We start from the raw sequence: 15,855 nt of genomic DNA, 5'->3' as shown, positions 1-15,855 counted from the left end.
TCCTTATAAAAATTGATGAAGAAGCAATACATTTACATATATGGTTACGCAACATGGAGTTGCTGTGTTTGGAATTTGCTTATCTATTGACTATTCGGAAATGCTGCATGGAATTTGAGTAATAATTGCACACTGATTATTTAATTAATTCAGTATCAGAAGTATGGAAATGAATGACCCGATTAAGGGAAGAAAAAAAAAAATTCAAATCAACTTTCATTAAATTATTCCCGGAAAAATATTTGTGTACTGATAGATTCCTTGTGATTATATAGACGGTGGTTAATTAATTCATTTCCTGCAATATCCTGCAGACTTTGCAAAATAACATTCAGCCATACTACTCGAATGAGGAATAACGACACATTAATTTTCCTTTGATTATAAAGAAGTATGCATATGATTTTGTCTTTTGATGGTCAATGCTACAAGCAAGTGTGATATAAAAAAAAAGTACGTTGCTTTTACTTTTCCGAATTTATAGAGTGTATCACCTTACCTTCCAAACTAACCACATAATTGGAAAATGCTAAATTTTAGCAATAATGATAAATGAATAAAAATATAAGGGGGGCAGTTTCACGTCATTTGTAAACATATGATTAGAAACGGCTATTTATTTATTTGTTACCTATAATTAATAAAACTTGGAAAATTTTTTTGATGTTTATGTGTAACGGTTCTTAAATATTGCTGGGAAATACTCATTCAATTCATTCATTTGAGGAAGAAAAGAAAAAAAAGATGGGTAGGAAGCAGAAGAGATGAGGTGTGTGCTTACTCATTGGTGACAGGTAATTGCCAACCAAAAATTATTGCCCACTTCCAACAAAACAAGCTTTAATATTTTCATTTATGAAATTAATACAAATACCAAACTGTATATATAGTGTGTTGTGTGTACTTAAAATCCATGTGTAATCTTTTTTAAATAATATATTGGTTACAGCTGGAAATAAAATGGTTGCATTATATTCGTATTAAATTGCTTTCCAAGTTAGGTCTTCCTTGTAGGCGTTATCATACAAAATTAAAGTTACAAACAATATGAACACAAGGCTTTCAATAGTTTGATTTGAATATTCGGTTACTTGATTGAAAAGGCATCACAATTAAATATTCAAAGGAACACTAATAATTCTCGCTGGTGTTGGGAAAATGTATATATATATATATACATTTATAATCTTTAATCCCAAATGGAAAGCCAACTTAAAGCAGGATAGGATGTACTGGAATATAAATCAAATAAGAGAAACGACAAGAAAGGTGAGATGAAATTTTCTAATTGAAGGCAATGACATCGTGAAAAATAATATCTCTAAAGTATAATGAAATTAATTTTCCAGTCAATACCAATCTAGAATAGATAAAGTGATAAACTTATCCTTGATGTTTACTAAACCATCACCAACTTGCCAGTCCGGTTTGGATACTATCTAAAGTTCCAAACCATTCCAAAATAATATATTCTTTTTGGAAATTGTCGTTGGTGAGAAAGAAACATTTTGGACACTGAAGCACAGTGGAAATTGACAAGGCCCCAAGATTTTGGCAGAGCATAATCACAAGAGCCTTAATCAAGAAATATAGATTGGAAGAAAAACTCCAGGCACTGGTTTAGATTTCAGTATAGACAAATTTTTCATTGTCTGAGGTCCTTTGAGTACAGAAACAACTTATGGGTCCGTGGTCTCACCCATCAATTATGTTTTTTATTTTTTGCAGAACAAAACCTTCATTTGGGTTACAGAAGAACCACACTTTACGATGCTTTAGAGACTCTGCGTCATCCAAATTCGGAATAATTCAAAGCCCGGGTTTCGCTTCACAGTGCAAGTTATATTATTAAGTGACATTATACTTTTCCTTATCATCTTTCGAATCACCCTACTGAGCCATTTAAGTTTAATTTAGCATGACACGCGATCCATGAGCAATGAAGAGCTCTTTTGTCGACTTTGTGGTAACATTGATCGAACAAATAGAATAACAGAGACAAAATTGAAACTTGATGATTGCCTAAGACACTAGAATTCACCTTCTTGAACTCCCCTATGCTTATTTCAAACTTAAGCTTCACAAATGGTAGGAATGAAATAGATAAATCTCATACCTGACCTTTTCTGTTATAAATATACGATCTCGCAAAGTACAAGAAAGTGGCGAAAGCCACAGTACTGAGCCCAGCAATCAGCCAATAGTAGTAATCGAGATGACCCCGGTTCAGATTATTCGAGAACCAGCTGTACCGGCCGGGCCCACCAGTCGCTTCTTCAATAACATAGATGAGAAAGCTGCTCAAAAAGCTTCCGACCCCGAAAATACCAAGGTAAAGGGCAAGCCCAATGCTCTTCAATTCCGAGGGCACTTGATCATAAAAGAACTCTTGAAGACCCACCATGATGAAAACGTCGGCTATACCAGACAACAGATACTGAGGGACCAACCACCACACACTCATCGGGACCGTCGCGCCCGGCTTATCGACTAGGTCGTATTCTTTAGCGGTTTCGAGCCTTTTGATCTCGACCATAGCAGCGATTACCATGGAGAGAGTTGAAATGAACATCCCGGTTCCGACCCTCTGAAGGGTCGTGATACCGGACGGCTTTCCGGTGAAAGCTCTGGCGACGGGGACGAGAACACACTCGTAAACCGGGAGGGTCGAGAGAATGGCGAGCGAGACGAAGGATTGAAGCGTGGCAGGTGGGACTTCGAAGCCCGGAGTGATTGTTCTCTCCATCGTAGCCCCTTGCTTGGTGAAGAAGGTAGGAACTTGAGCGTAGATAATACCACACACCAAACATGTGACCCAGATCGGGACTAGTCTCAGAACGGCTTTTGCCTCTTCGACTTCAACCATAGAGCAGACTTTCCCATCTTCGTCCGAGCCGTCTGGTGCGAGCAATGCTTTATTGAGGAACCTATCATATAAAAAAAGGGTGATAAATGAGATTAATTATCCTGTTTTCCATGCAGTGCAGACCATAGGAAAGGTTGTGATCCCTTACTTGAACTGTCCATAGCTTTTGTGCGGCAATATGCCACGAGACTCCTCTTTCGCATCTATGTCTGATGAGTTAGTGGCTCGGTTCCTAAACGCCGCAGAAAACACACTGCCAATGCGCGCGTATGGACTTCTCTCCTCCAGTTTTACGCTGTATCTATAGGTTTTGGTCCCGAGCAAGAAAACAAGCAAAGCGAAAACCATGACAATACAAGGGATCCCAAACCCGAGAGCCCAACTGATGTTGTCTTGTACATAGCTCGAGATCAAAACCGTCACCAAAGAACCCCCGCATAAACCAAAGTACCACCAGTTAAAGAAGGAGCTTCGAGCTTTGAACTCCTTGGGATCTCTTTCGTCGAACTGATCGGCTCCGAAAGCCTGGACACAGGGCTTGTGCCCGCTCTGTGCGATGGCGACTACGTACAGCGAAAAGAAGAAGAGTATCACTTGGGCATTGGAAGCATCGATTAACGCTGACATGGATAACATACCAAGTCCCTGTGTCAAAAACCATAGCAATCAAGTAGAGAATAATTAGCACATACTGCTCAGAAGGAAAATATTCATTGCTTACTCCAATTATATTAAATGAAAACAAAATTCCATGTAACTGAAACGGTGAAATGAGAACAACGAATCTTGGTTCGTCCATTTCATACTATGGTTGTTAAATTTTTTGAAAACTGAACCTGTACGAACTGTTAAATTCCATGTAACTCGATGGAAGTATGAGAAAAGGTGAGTAGGAACGAACCAGGATGTAGAGCAGAGAGGCGATAACTATAGACCGGTAGCGACCAATAAACGAGTCGGCGATGAAAGCTCCGACGAGAGGAAGCAGCGACACCGCGCCGGCCCAGGCGTTGACGCTCGCCGCCGCCGACGCAACGGACTGCCCTAGCGGCCCCGTGAGGTAGCTTATCAGGTTCGATTCGATTCCGTAGTACGCGAATCTCTCCCCGATTTCCACACCTATACATAAATGCATACATATACTCAGTCAAGTCATAAAGAACGGTAAGCTTAGGTGTTTGTTTGGTTCGTACTGATGATGAAAGCCGCCGATCTCCAACCGCCGGAGTTGGATCGCCGCGCGGGACGGCCTGAGTGGTCGGCGACGCCGTCCACGGTGTCGCTCAGAAGCGGAGTTCGGTCGTTGTCGTCCATGAATATAGGAAAGCAGTTTTCGCTTTGAATGGGCAACGATTCTTGTGCTGTTTGAAGCAAATGCAAAGTTTGACTGGGGACCAATGTCACAGTCTGTCTTTTTGTACCGCAAAAGGGAAAAGATCTTCTGGTTCTGGTTTTGAAGAGAAATTTGATTAAATGCTCTTCACCTTCTATTTTTTTTATTTTGTTTTTCTTAAAATCACACCTTCATTGGTACTTTGGTAGTAACATATCATTTAATCGATTTTTTTTTTTTTTTTAAATTCCAATGACTTTTCTTATAATTAGTATGCTTGTGCTAAATCTTCAATTGAAAATCTCAGGTTGTTTGCTGATTTTAAATTCCGGAACTTTCAAATCTCAAGGGAAATCTATTTGACTGAATTTTTTATTTATTTACTCACCTTGAAACTGGTTATTGGTTGCTTTAGTACTTCCCTAATTGCAATGTACTATTGTTGATTTTTTGTTGATTGCAGCTAAAGAATGTTCAGTTGATCGTTGATTTATATGTACTTCTCGCCATGTTGTTATGCGTGCTACTATTAACTTGCGTAATTATTATTTTGATTTATGTGTGTCATACACGTGTTGGTAATGTTATATTGTTTTATTGTTGATTAATAGTACATTTATTTTTAGACGTAATGTAAATTTTAGGGTTTCATAGCTATTTTTTAAAACCGATTTCAAAATTGGATCAAAATATTAAAGAATCAGATAACTTAGTTTTCAAAATTAGTTTGCAAATATGATATTGATCTTAAAAAGTTTGATAACTAAATTTGATTTGACTTTATTAGCCTGGTTATTGATAAAAAATATAAAAATAAAAAATTTAGATCCACTTATTAAAAATATTAAAACTATTTTGACTATTGCTCTAATAGTTTGAAAAACTAAAATTTTGGATTCGCTTATTGAAAAATGTCAAAATTCAACCGAATTTATATGATTCGCCCATCATAATAGAGATTTGTAACTAATTAGGCCACTTTAAACATGTGATTTTGGATCTAGCCTATGTTTGACAATTTTTAGGGATATAGCCAAATGACTTATGTGGCAATAATTAAGGTCTTATTTACCCTTATTTATTAATAAATTCGTCACTTTCTCTCTTCTATTTTTTTTCAAATAATTTTTTTTGCATCAAAACTTCAAAAAATTGTATCTTTCTCATACGAACTCGAAATTGAGTGATTTCAAATCCTACAAATTCGTGGCGTTGAGATCTTCAAAAATAGACCCATTGTGTTTGATAGAAATTATTTTTAATGCATCATATTTATATTTGCATTTTTTTTTATAATTTCAAAAAATTTCAGTTATTTCCATATTTAAGTTAGATTTTTCTACATCTACGGTATTAAGCATTATTTTTCATCAAACACAATGGATCTATTTTTGAAGATCTCGGCGTCACGAATCCGTAGGATTTGGAATCACTCAATTTCGAGTTCATATGAGATAGATATGGTTTTTTGAAGTTTTTATGTAAAAAAAGTGTAGAAAAAAATAGGAGAGAGAAAATGACGAATTTATTAATAAATAAGGGTAAATAAGATCTTAATTATTGCCACATAATCATGTTGGCTATTTCCCTAAAAATTGTTAAACATAGGCTAAAAACAAATTTTATAATTTCATTTTGGCTATTTCGCTACAGTGCCCATAAATATAACATTTCAAGAATTACAAGTCTATGGCAAAAGACACGTTATGGAGCACAATGAAACGGCAATAATGCAGTGAAAAAAAAAAAGAAAAAAAAAAGAAAAAAAAAAGGGGGAAGATCAAGAGAATGGCGAGCGAGCCGAAGGATTGGCGCTTGGCAGGTGAGATTTCGAAGCACGGAGTGATCGTACTCTCCATTTTAACCGCCTTGCTTGATGACTAAGGTAGAAACATACGCGTTTAGTTAAGAATGTAACCTATAATGGTAGTCTTGTCATTTACGAAGGAAAACTATAATGTCTAGTTTATTAGCGTTGATCAATAGTGTTTTGCATCAATGGCTAGTGGAGAAATCATGTCAATCAGAAGGGATTACTATGAATGCCTACGCATTCATTTTTGGATGAACTACCCACATTCACTGTACTAAAGATTGCCCTCTTTGGTTATCAGTTTACCTTACAATTCATTTTTACCCTTTACAAAAGTCAAAAGTCAACAGTCACAACCACCTTACACAGCTGTTGAATATAAATTTTTATAAATATACACAAATATTTTATACGCTAACTTACATATTTGGGTGTAGACAATTAACGATGACATTTAAATACCTCTTTCTTTCACCCTCTATCACGCTTAAAAACAAATCCAAAGAGACAAAAATATCACAGAATATCGCAAAGTCGTTGAAAAACATCACAAAATCATCGAAAATGGAAGGCAAACTTGTAAAAAAAAATTGCAAATTTATCTGAAGTTACTGATGCAAAAACTTGATCATCGCCAATATTATATGAATGAGAAGACTCTACAATGTAATATATGAACGCACCGACGATATTTCCATAACTGGGATAGATGAAGTCTAATACGAGAAAACACAAGTAAAATTCCTAAGAATTGGTCATTCTGGTTTCCGTTGTTGAAGTCGGATTAAATATCCGCCCGTTGATCCTGGAAGAGGTAGTGGTAAACAACGATTCTCTTCCAACTTTGTACCATTCATCCTCTCAATTCTGTGTCACTGGCTGAGTTCACAAAGTCCATGAGAGAACGTTTTTTATGGCGTTGATGAAGATCAAACCCACGTCACACGATATGTCTTCGAGAGATCCGCTTTCAATAGCTAGAGACCATGTCCTTGTCCAAAAGGGAAGGACTAGGTCGCTTGGTCGTCGAAAAAATTATTAACAAAGACAACAAATGAAACTAAATGATGGCCTAGGACACTTGAATTTCCCCTCCTACGCGCTTATCAGTATCTCAGACTTTAAAGAATGAAAAAGAAATAAATCTCATACCTGATCTTTTCTGTTATAAATATAAGATCTAGCAAAGTACAAATAATTGGCAAAAGCCACAGTACTGAGCCCAGCAAGCAACCAATAGTAGTAATCGAGATGACCCCGGTTCAGATTATTCGAGAACCAGCTGAACCGGCCGGTCCCACCAGTCACTTCTTCGATAACAGAGATAAGAAAGCTGCTCAAAAAGCTTCCGACCCCGAAGATACTAAGGTAAAGAGCAAGCCCAATACTCCTTAATTCCGAGGGCACTTGATCATAGAAGAACTCTTGAAGACCCACCATGACAAAAACGTCGGCTATACCAGATAAGAGATGCTGAGGGACCAACCACCACACACTAATCGGGAGCGTCACGCCCGGTTTATCTACCAGATCATATTCTTTTGAAGTTTTGAGTCTTTTGATCTCGACCATAGCGGCGACTACCATTGATAAAGTTGAAATGAACATCCCGGTTCCGATCCTCTGAAGGGTTGTGATACCGGATGGATGCCCGCTGAAAGCTCTGGCGGCGGGCACGAGAACACACTCGTAAAACGGGAGGGTCAAGAGAATGGCAAGCGAGCCAAAGGATTGAAGCGTGGCGGGTGGGATTTCGACACCCGGAGTGATTGTTCTCTCCATCGTAGCCCCTTGCTTGGTGAAGAAGGTAGGAACCTGAGCGTGGATAATACCGCAGACCAAGCATGTGACCCAGATCGGGACTAGTCTCAGAACGGCTTTTGCTTCTTCGACTTCAACCACGGAGCAGACTTTCCTATCTTCGGCCGAGCCGTCTGGTGCGATCAATGCTTTATTAAGGAACCTTGTCATATAGAAAAGGGTCATGAATGAGATTAATTAATACCTGGTACGATCAAATATTAGTATTTACAAGGTAACATTAAGACGCCCTGCGTTGTACTTTTATAAAGGCAATTTTTTTTTCTTTTTTCATGATGATACTTTTTTAGGTAATAAGAAAGGTAACTAATCCCTTACCTGAACTGTCCATAGCTTTCATGTGGCAATATGCCACGAGACTCCTCTTTTGCGTCTATGTCTGATGAGTTCGTAGCTCGGTTCTTAAACGCCGCAGAAAACACACTGCCAATGCGCGTGTACGGGCTTCTCTCCTCCAGTTTTACGCTGTATCTATAGGTTTTGGTCCCGAGCAAGAAAACAAGTAAAGCGAAAACCATGACGATACAAGGGATCCCAAACCCGAGAGCCCAACTGATGTTGTCTTGTACATAGCTCAAGACCAAGACCGTCACTATATAACCTGCAGATATACCAAAATACCACCAGTTGAAGAATGAGCTTCTAGCTTTGAACTCCTTGGGATCTCTTCCGTCGAACTGATCGGCTCCAAAAGCCTGGACACATGGCTTGTGCCCACTCTCTGCAATGGCAATCATGTACAGTGAAAAGAAGAGCAGTATCACTTGGGCATTAGAAGCATTGATCGTCGCAGACATGGATAACATACCAAGTCCCTGTGTGAAAATCCATAACAATTAAGCAAACCAGAATTACAACGCAACGAAGCTAAAGAAAAAAACAAACACGGCATCTTCCATTGCTTACTTCAATAATATTAAATCAGAGCACAACCGTGACTGGTTACTGACCAGAAACTGTTTCCTTGTAAATGAAACTCTGAAATGAGAACAGCACATCGACTATTCTTTACTAAAATGGATCTCCACGAGCTGTCTTTTCTAATAATTCAATGAATGTAGAAGAAAAGGTAAGAAGGAACGAACCAGAATGTAGAGCAGAGACGCAACAACTATAGACTGGTAGCGACCGATAAACGAGTCGGCGATGAAAGCTCCGAGCAGAGGCAAAAGCGACGCCGCGCCGGCCCAGGCGTTGACGCTCGCCGCCGCCGACGCAACGGACTGCCCTAGCGGCCCCGTGAGGTAGCTTATCAGGTTCGATTCGATTCCATAGTAGGCGAATCTCTCCCCAATTTCCACACCTATGCATACATGAACACAAATATTCAGGCCAATCACAAGAAATCGGCGAACTTAGGAGTTTGTTTGGTTCGTAATCGTACTGATGATGAAAGCGGCTGATATCCATCCGCCGGAGTTGGATTTCTGCACCGGACGGCCTCTGTGGTCGACGACGGTGCCGCTCAGCAGCGGAATTTGGTCGTTGTCGCTCATGAATATAGGAAATGATTCTCGCGTTGCTTCTCAAGGACAAATTACGCGATAGTTCGTCTATTTCTGTCCTCAGGTTCAAATATTGCTTCAATTTCGAAACTGTTCATAGCAAACCAGAATTGCGACAATTGCCAAACAAAATCGCAGAGGCCCAACCTCTCAAGCATTGCAAGTCGTCCACGTGTCAGTACATTTGTTGATGTAAATGAGCAAAAGAAAAACACTCTCCTCCTAGATTGTGCCATGGAAAATAGTCATTTTTATCAATCCGAGCTGTCATCGTTTTATTGGTCATTTGCTCTTTTTCCGTTAGTCTGTGAGCTGCGTGAAGGAGGAGTGTCAAGGAACTTGTTGAAATCTAGCTCGGCAGTTCGGCCTTCTCTTGACACTTCGTCATCTCGTCCGAGCTAAGCTTCACCTCGTCCTCGTCACTTTGCCCCCTCTTCCTGACTAGTTTTCCGTTGGTCTGTAGCTGTGTGAAGGAGGAGCGTTAAGGAACTTGTTGAAATCTAGCTCGGCAATTCGGCCTTCTCTTGACACTTCGTTAGGCCTGTGCACGGTCCGGTCCGGTTCAAAACCGGCCAAAAAACCGGACCGGACCGTTCAAAACGGTTCAAAAAAACTCAAACCGGACCGGACCAAAAAACTGTAAAAACCGGACCGGACCGGACCGTTTTAAATCATCCAGACCGAACCGGACCGTTTTAAACCGTTTAGACTGTTTTGAACCGTTTAGACCGGACCGGACCGGACCGTTTTGGACCGTTGGACCGTTTTGAACCGTTTAACATAATTTTTTTTAAAAAAACCATTAATTTTCCACCAAAACACAAACATATAATCATATTTGAGAGTTAAATACATGCACAAATGCCTAATTTGGCTAATTGGACATCAATTAATTTTTTTTAAATTTTTTTAAATTTTTTTTATAAATAAACCGGTCCGGTCCGGTTTAACGGTTTTTTTTTTTTTAAAACCGGACCGGACCGTTTACATTGAGTAAACCGGACCGGACCGGACCGGGGAAAAAAAAAACCGTTTTAAACCGGACCGGCGGTTTAAAAATCCCCGGTCCGGTCCGGTTTACGGTTTTTACGGTTTTTTTGTGCCGCCCTACACTTCGTCACCTCGTCCGAGCTAAGCTTCACCTCGTCCTCGTCACTTTGCCCCCTTTTCCTGACTAGTGTGCCTTTGGGAACTCACACCACTCGGCATTCATTTCACATGGGAAATTGTCGTATTTATTTCTCATGTTATTTTCTATGTCTTGTTCTCTGTGTAATATTTGTTATTATCTATTTACTAGGCATATTTATTACACGTCATTTATTACTTCACATGTATCTAGACTACTCTCATGTATCTACCATATGTATAAATAGGTGATACAACTTCATATCAAATATAATGAATATTCAAAGTTTCGGATCACTCTCTCTCTCATTTCCGATTCTCTCTTTCTTCATCTTTTCTACATGGTATCAGAGCACAGAAATTCAAGCATCATGAACTCCTCCGAAAACTCATCCGCCTTTAACACCACTTCGACCATCTCGCAGACCTCGCCCACTCAGTCTCAATCTGAATCCTTCTCCCAACATATCACGAGCCACAAACTAAATGGCCACAACTTCTTACAGTGGTCTCAATCTGTGCTCATGTTCATATCGGGACGAGGTAAAGATGACTACCTCACAGGCATGGCTACATCTCCAAAGATCGAAGATCCGGCATTTAAGAGTTGGAAGGCAGACAACAACATGGTGATGTCCTGGCTCATAAACTCCATGCATCCCGAAATCGGGGAAACCTTCCTTCTTTACCCAACGGCAGTGGAAATCTGGCAAGCAGCTAGAGAAATCTTCTCCAACTCCGAAGATGTGTCCGAGCTGTTTGAGACTGAGAGCACTCTCCATGACCTACGTCAAGGAGAGATGTCTGTTACTCAGTTCTTCAGCTCGCTCACGCATCTATGGCAGAAGATCGACCTCTACGAACATCACCAGTGGACCTGCTCCGAAGACTCAAAACTCTACCGCAGGATAGTGGAGACCAAACGTGTGTTTAAACTATTATCCGGGTTCAACCAAGACCTCGATGAGGTCAGAGGTCGGATACTCAGTACAAAACCACTACCATCTCTCTGTGAAGCCTTCTCCGCGGTCAGACACGAAGAAAGCAGGAGGAAACTCATGCTTGGAGTTATCCAATCGAGCTCAATTCCGGGCTCATCCTCAATCTCTTCCGCCCTCATCACGCATGGAGATGAAGCACTTGCAGCTTGCGTCTCAATAGAGAGACCTCGCAAACCACGCCCATATTGTGATCATTGCAGACGACCTGGACACCTCCGAGAAACCTGCTGGAAGCTGCATGGGAAACCACCGAGCTCGAAGTCAACCCGAGACACTAAGGATCCGAACTCCGCCGGAAACTTAGTATCCACCTCGTCCGCTGCCTCGACCTCGACCTCGGACTCTTCTCCTTTCAGCAACGACCAGCTCGCTATTCTCCAGAAGCTTATCCAACAAGTCAAACTCAATGGAGAACGCTCGGGCATTGGTCCTCTAGGTAACTCTCCTAGAGCCCTCCATGTAAGCTCAGAGAATCCCACAGCATGGATTGTTGACTCCGGTGCCTCTGATCACATGACTGGTAATCGAAGTCTATTCACAACTTACTACGTTTGTAATAGAAGCATATCAGTCACCATCGCCAACGGAGCCAAGACTCAATTCACTGGTATTGGCACCGTGGTCTTGACGAAGTCCATGAGGCTAGACTCGGTGTTCTTTGTTCCTCAACTACAGTGAAATCTCTTATTTGTGCATAAGTTCAACCAAGACTCTAAGTGCCGAACTATTTTTTATGAAAGTTCATGTGTGTTTCAGGAACAGGTCATGGGGAGGCAGATTGGTAATGCCGAGCTGAGTACCGGACTCTATGTCATCAAGCCAGATCAGCCCGTCACGTGTCAGCTCGCCCAACATTCACCCCAGTACAAAGAGATCATGCTCAATCACCTTAGACTAGGGCATCCAAATTTCATGTATCTCAAAAGACTGTTTCCTTCTTTGTTTATCAATAAAAATATCAATTCCATTCAGTGTGACATGTGTGAGTTCGGCAAACATTCTCGGAGCTCGTATCACCCCACCTCGTACAAACCATCTCGTCCTTTTGTCATAATTCACAGTGATATATGGGGACCCTCAAAAGTTCCCAATATCACTGGAGTTCGATGGTTCATTCTCTTTGTTGACGACCACACTAGACTCAGTTGGATATACATGATGAAACAAAAATCCGAAACATCCAATCTATTCAAAACTTTTCACAAAATGGTCCAAACACAGTTCGACACCTCCATTCAAATTGTCCACACCGACAACGCTCGCGATTACTTTAATTCTGAGCTCGGTGATTTCTTCAAAACACATGGCATAATTCACTCCAGCTCGTGCGTTCATACTAGGGCGGCGCAAAAAAACCGTAAAAACCGTAAACCGGACCGGACCGGGGATTTTTAAACCGCCGGTCCGGTTTAAAACGGTTTTTTTTTTCCCCGGTCCGGTCCGGTCCGGTTTACTCAATGTAAACGGTCCGGTCCGGTTTTTTTAAAAAAAAAACCGTTAAACCGGACCGGACCGGTTTATTTATAAAAAAAATTTAAAAAAATTTAAAAAAAATTAATTGATGTCCAATTAACCAAATTAGGCATTTGTGCATGTATTTAACTCCCAAATATGATTATATGTTTGTGTTTTGGTAGAAAATTAATGGTTTTTTTTAAAAAAAATTATGTTAAACGGTTCAAAACGGTCCAACGGTCCAAAACGGTCCGGTCCGGTCCGGTCTAAACGGTTCAAAACGGTCTAAACGGTTTAAAACGGTTCGGTCCGGTCTGGATGATTTAAAACGGTCCGGTCCGGTCCGGTTTTTACAGTTTTTTGGTCCGGTCCGGTTTGGGTTTTTTTGAACCGTTTTGAACGGTCCGGTCCGGTTTTTTGGCCGGTTTTGGACCGGACCGGACCGTGCACAGGCCTAGTTCATACCCCGCAACAAAATGGGGTAGCCGAGCGGAAAAATCGACACATTCTCGAGGTCGCCCGAGCCATCATGTTCTCCTCAAACGTTCCATCTCAGTTTTGGGGAGAATCAGTCCTTACAACCACATACCTCATAAACAGAATGCTATCTCGGGTCCTTGGTTACAAAATTCCGACCCGAGTCCTTCTAGAGACATACCCTCATTCTCGTCTCATCTCAACTCTACCTGCGAAAGTATTCGGCTGTTCAGTCTTCACCCATTCTTATGACCAAGGTAAACTGGAACCAAAATCGCTCAAGTGCATCTTCCTTGGCTATTCAGCAACTCAGAAAGGCTACAAATGCTATGAACCCCGGTCACGAAAATTCATAGTCTCTATGGATGTATCTTTTCATGAGTTCAGCCCTTACTTCGCCAATCCAGTTCGTCAGGGGGAGAATAATGAAAATGACTTCCCAAATTGGCTCATCATAAACCCAGAATTCACCTCGCCTCTTAGTCCACCTAGTTCGCTCCCAAATCCGACCTCACCTATCCAAAACACGATCACCTCGCCCCACAGTCCGACCTCACCTGTTCAAGAGATTCCCAGCTCGCCCAGTCCGACTCTGACACCCAGCTCGCAATCCTCTGAACCCTCTTCATGCGAACTGAACATCACCCAGAGTCCGGTACAAGCTCGCGAACAAAATGACTCTCCGAACCTGAACCACGACACTATTGAACAAGGTAACATCTCATCTCCAGACTTACCCATTGCATTGAGAAAACCTGCTCGGTCGTGTGGTCAATACAGGATGGAGGATTACGTGTACTATGGGAACCTATCTACGGGCTACCAAGCCTATGTGGCGAAGTTAGATGAAGGTAAAGTGCCACAATCCATCGAGGAAGCCCTTCAAAGTCCCGAGTGGCGAGATGCGAGTCATGCCGAGATCCAAGCCCTCGAACAGAATGATACGTGGGATATCGTCGAGCTACCACCAGGCAAGCGAACTGTTGGATGTAGATGGCTCTTCACCATCAAACACAATCCAGATGGGACAGTGGAGAGATACAAGCCCGCCTTGTCGCGAAAGGGTACACTCAGGCATATGGCATTGACTATCAAGAGACGTTTGCTCCAGTTGCGAAGTTCAATACCATCAGAATCCTCCTTTCACTAGCGGCCAACTTAGATTGGCCTCTCATTCAGCTCGATGTGAAGAATGTTTTTCTAAATGGCGAAATGGAAGAGGAAGTCTACATGCAACTCCCACCGGGATTTGACAATGATCAAGGAGCCAACAAAGTCTGCAAACTCAAGAAGTCTCTATACGGTCTAAAGCAGTCCCCTCGAGCATGGTTTGGAAAATTCACCAATGTGTACGAGCAGAGTCAAGCAGATCCAACACTCTTCTCAAAAATCTCCACACAAGGCAAACACACCATCCTTAGTGTGTATGTGGACGATATAGTCATCACCGGAGACGACCTAGAAGAGATCAAGAGATTGAAGCAAACTTTGTCATCAGAGTTCGAAGTTAAGGACCTCGGCAGCCTACGATACTTCCTTGGCATGGAGGTAGCTCGGTCTGAGAAGGGTATCTTTGTTTCACAGCGCAAGTACACTTTGGATCTCCTCAAAGAAACTGGCATGCTTGGCTGCAAACCAGTAGACACTCCGATGGATACCAATGTGAAACTTCTAGCTCGCACCACTGAGGCCGCCACTGACAAAGAAAATTTGCAGCAGCTCATGGGAAAACTCATATACCTCACTCACACGAGACCAGATATTGGATTCGCAGTGAGTATGGTAAGTCGATTCATGAGTAACCCTTCGAAAACTCACATGGATGCAGTTATGAGGATCCTCCAATATCTCAAAGCTGCCACAGGGACTGGCTTCTCCTTCAAGAAAAGACGAAGTCGCGGTGTCGAAGTGTTCACAGATGCAGACTGGGCCGGATATGTTCCAGACAGACAATCAACATCAGGCATGTGCACATACGTCTGGGGAAATCTTGTTACCTGGCGAAGCAAGAAGCAGTCTGTTGTCTCAAGAAGTAGTGCTGAAGCCGAGCTCAGGTCTTTAGCAAGTGGAGTATGTGAAGGCATCTGGCTGAAGAAAGTTCTCGACGACCTCAAGATCATCATCGAATGTCCAATCAAGCTTTTCTGTGATAATCAAGCCGCTCTCAGCATAGCGAAAAATCCAGTCCACCATGACAGAACAAAACATATCGAGATCGACCGATACTTCATCAGTGAAAAGATTGAAGCAAAAATTATCGATATGGAATACATTCCGTCAGGTCTTCAGCTCGCCGACATCCTCACCAAAGCTCTTCCGCGAACTACATTCTCCGAGCTATGTAGCAAGCTTGATCTCCTCAATATATACAGTCAAGCTTGAGGGGGAATGTTGAAATCTAGCTCGGCAGTTCGGCCTTCTCTTGACACTTCGTCACCTCGTCCGAGCTAAGCTTC

At 41.6% G+C, this 15,855-nt stretch overlaps 3 protein-coding genes across 4 annotated transcripts; 1 reads left to right on the top strand and 2 right to left on the bottom strand.

Moving 5' to 3' along the window:
• Positions 1-1,840: 1,840 nt before the first annotated feature.
• LOC149391163 (protein NRT1/ PTR FAMILY 5.10-like) lies at positions 1,841-4,624 on the bottom strand. Its single transcript, XM_089618879.1, has 4 exons — positions 4,060-4,624; positions 3,768-3,985; positions 3,015-3,511; positions 1,841-2,927 (listed from the first exon to the last, which is right to left on the bottom strand). The coding sequence occupies exons 1-4, from the start codon at positions 4,178-4,180 to the stop codon at positions 2,111-2,113; spliced, it is 1,653 nt and encodes a 550-aa protein (XP_089475005.1). The 5' UTR covers positions 4,181-4,624; the 3' UTR covers positions 1,841-2,110.
• A 1,825-nt stretch (positions 4,625-6,449) lies between these two features.
• On the bottom strand, positions 6,450-9,430 carry LOC149391162 (protein NRT1/ PTR FAMILY 5.10-like). Of its 2 annotated transcripts, none has more exons than XM_089618880.1 (4): positions 9,218-9,430; positions 8,919-9,136; positions 8,152-8,648; positions 6,450-7,975 (listed from the first exon to the last, which is right to left on the bottom strand). In XM_089618880.1, exons 1-4 carry the CDS (start codon positions 9,327-9,329, stop codon positions 7,159-7,161), a joined length of 1,644 nt encoding a protein of 547 aa, XP_089475006.1. In that variant the 5' UTR covers positions 9,330-9,430; the 3' UTR covers positions 6,450-7,158. The 2 variants fall into 2 exon arrangements, with proteins under 2 accessions (XP_089475006.1, XP_089475007.1); XM_089618881.1 differs by having other exon boundaries at positions 8,152-8,554.
• Positions 9,431-10,807: 1,377 nt separating this feature from the next.
• Positions 10,808-15,781, top strand: LOC149391161 (uncharacterized). Its single transcript, XM_089619944.1, has 3 exons — positions 10,808-11,617; positions 12,224-12,248; positions 15,681-15,781. The coding sequence occupies exons 1-3, from the start codon at positions 10,808-10,810 to the stop codon at positions 15,779-15,781; spliced, it is 936 nt and encodes a 311-aa protein (XP_089476070.1).
• Positions 15,782-15,855: the final 74 nt, after the last annotated feature.

The sequence above is a fragment of the Urtica dioica genome, chromosome 7 (genome assembly GCF_054948205.1).
Source record: "Urtica dioica subsp. dioica isolate 48M chromosome 7, U.dioica_male_clone48M_v1_H2, whole genome shotgun sequence".
NCBI lineage: Eukaryota > Viridiplantae > Streptophyta > Magnoliopsida > Rosales > Urticaceae > Urtica > Urtica dioica.
This window is presented reverse-complemented; position numbering and strand designations above follow the sequence as displayed.

Bases quoted from the DNA above. Each gene is read 5' to 3' on its own strand.
- LOC149391161 (XM_089619944.1), top strand. From the start codon at position 10,808: ATGGTATCAGAGCACAGAAATTCAAGCATCATGAACTCCTCCGAAAAC. The intron at 11,618-12,223 runs GTCTCAATAGAG...TGTGTGTTTCAG, and splicing joins ATGAAGCACTTGCAGCTTGC to GAACAGGTCATGGGGAGGCA. The intron at 12,249-15,680 runs GTAATGCCGAGC...ACATTCCGTCAG, and splicing joins GGTCATGGGGAGGCAGATTG to GTCTTCAGCTCGCCGACATC.
- LOC149391163 (XM_089618879.1), bottom strand. From the start codon at position 4,180: ATGGACGACAACGACCGAACTCCGCTTCTGAGCGACACCGTGGACGGC. The intron at 3,986-4,059 runs GTACGAACCAAA...ATTTATGTATAG, and splicing joins ATCGGCGGCTTTCATCATCA to GTGTGGAAATCGGGGAGAGA. The intron at 2,928-3,014 runs GTAAGGGATCAC...TTTATATGATAG, and splicing joins AAAAGCTATGGACAGTTCAA to GTTCCTCAATAAAGCATTGC.
- LOC149391162 (XM_089618880.1), bottom strand. From the start codon at position 9,329: ATGAGCGACAACGACCAAATTCCGCTGCTGAGCGGCACCGTCGTCGAC. The intron at 9,137-9,217 runs GTACGATTACGA...ATGTATGCATAG, and splicing joins ATCAGCCGCTTTCATCATCA to GTGTGGAAATTGGGGAGAGA. The intron at 7,976-8,151 runs GTAAGGGATTAG...CTATATGACAAG, and splicing joins GAAAGCTATGGACAGTTCAG to GTTCCTTAATAAAGCATTGA.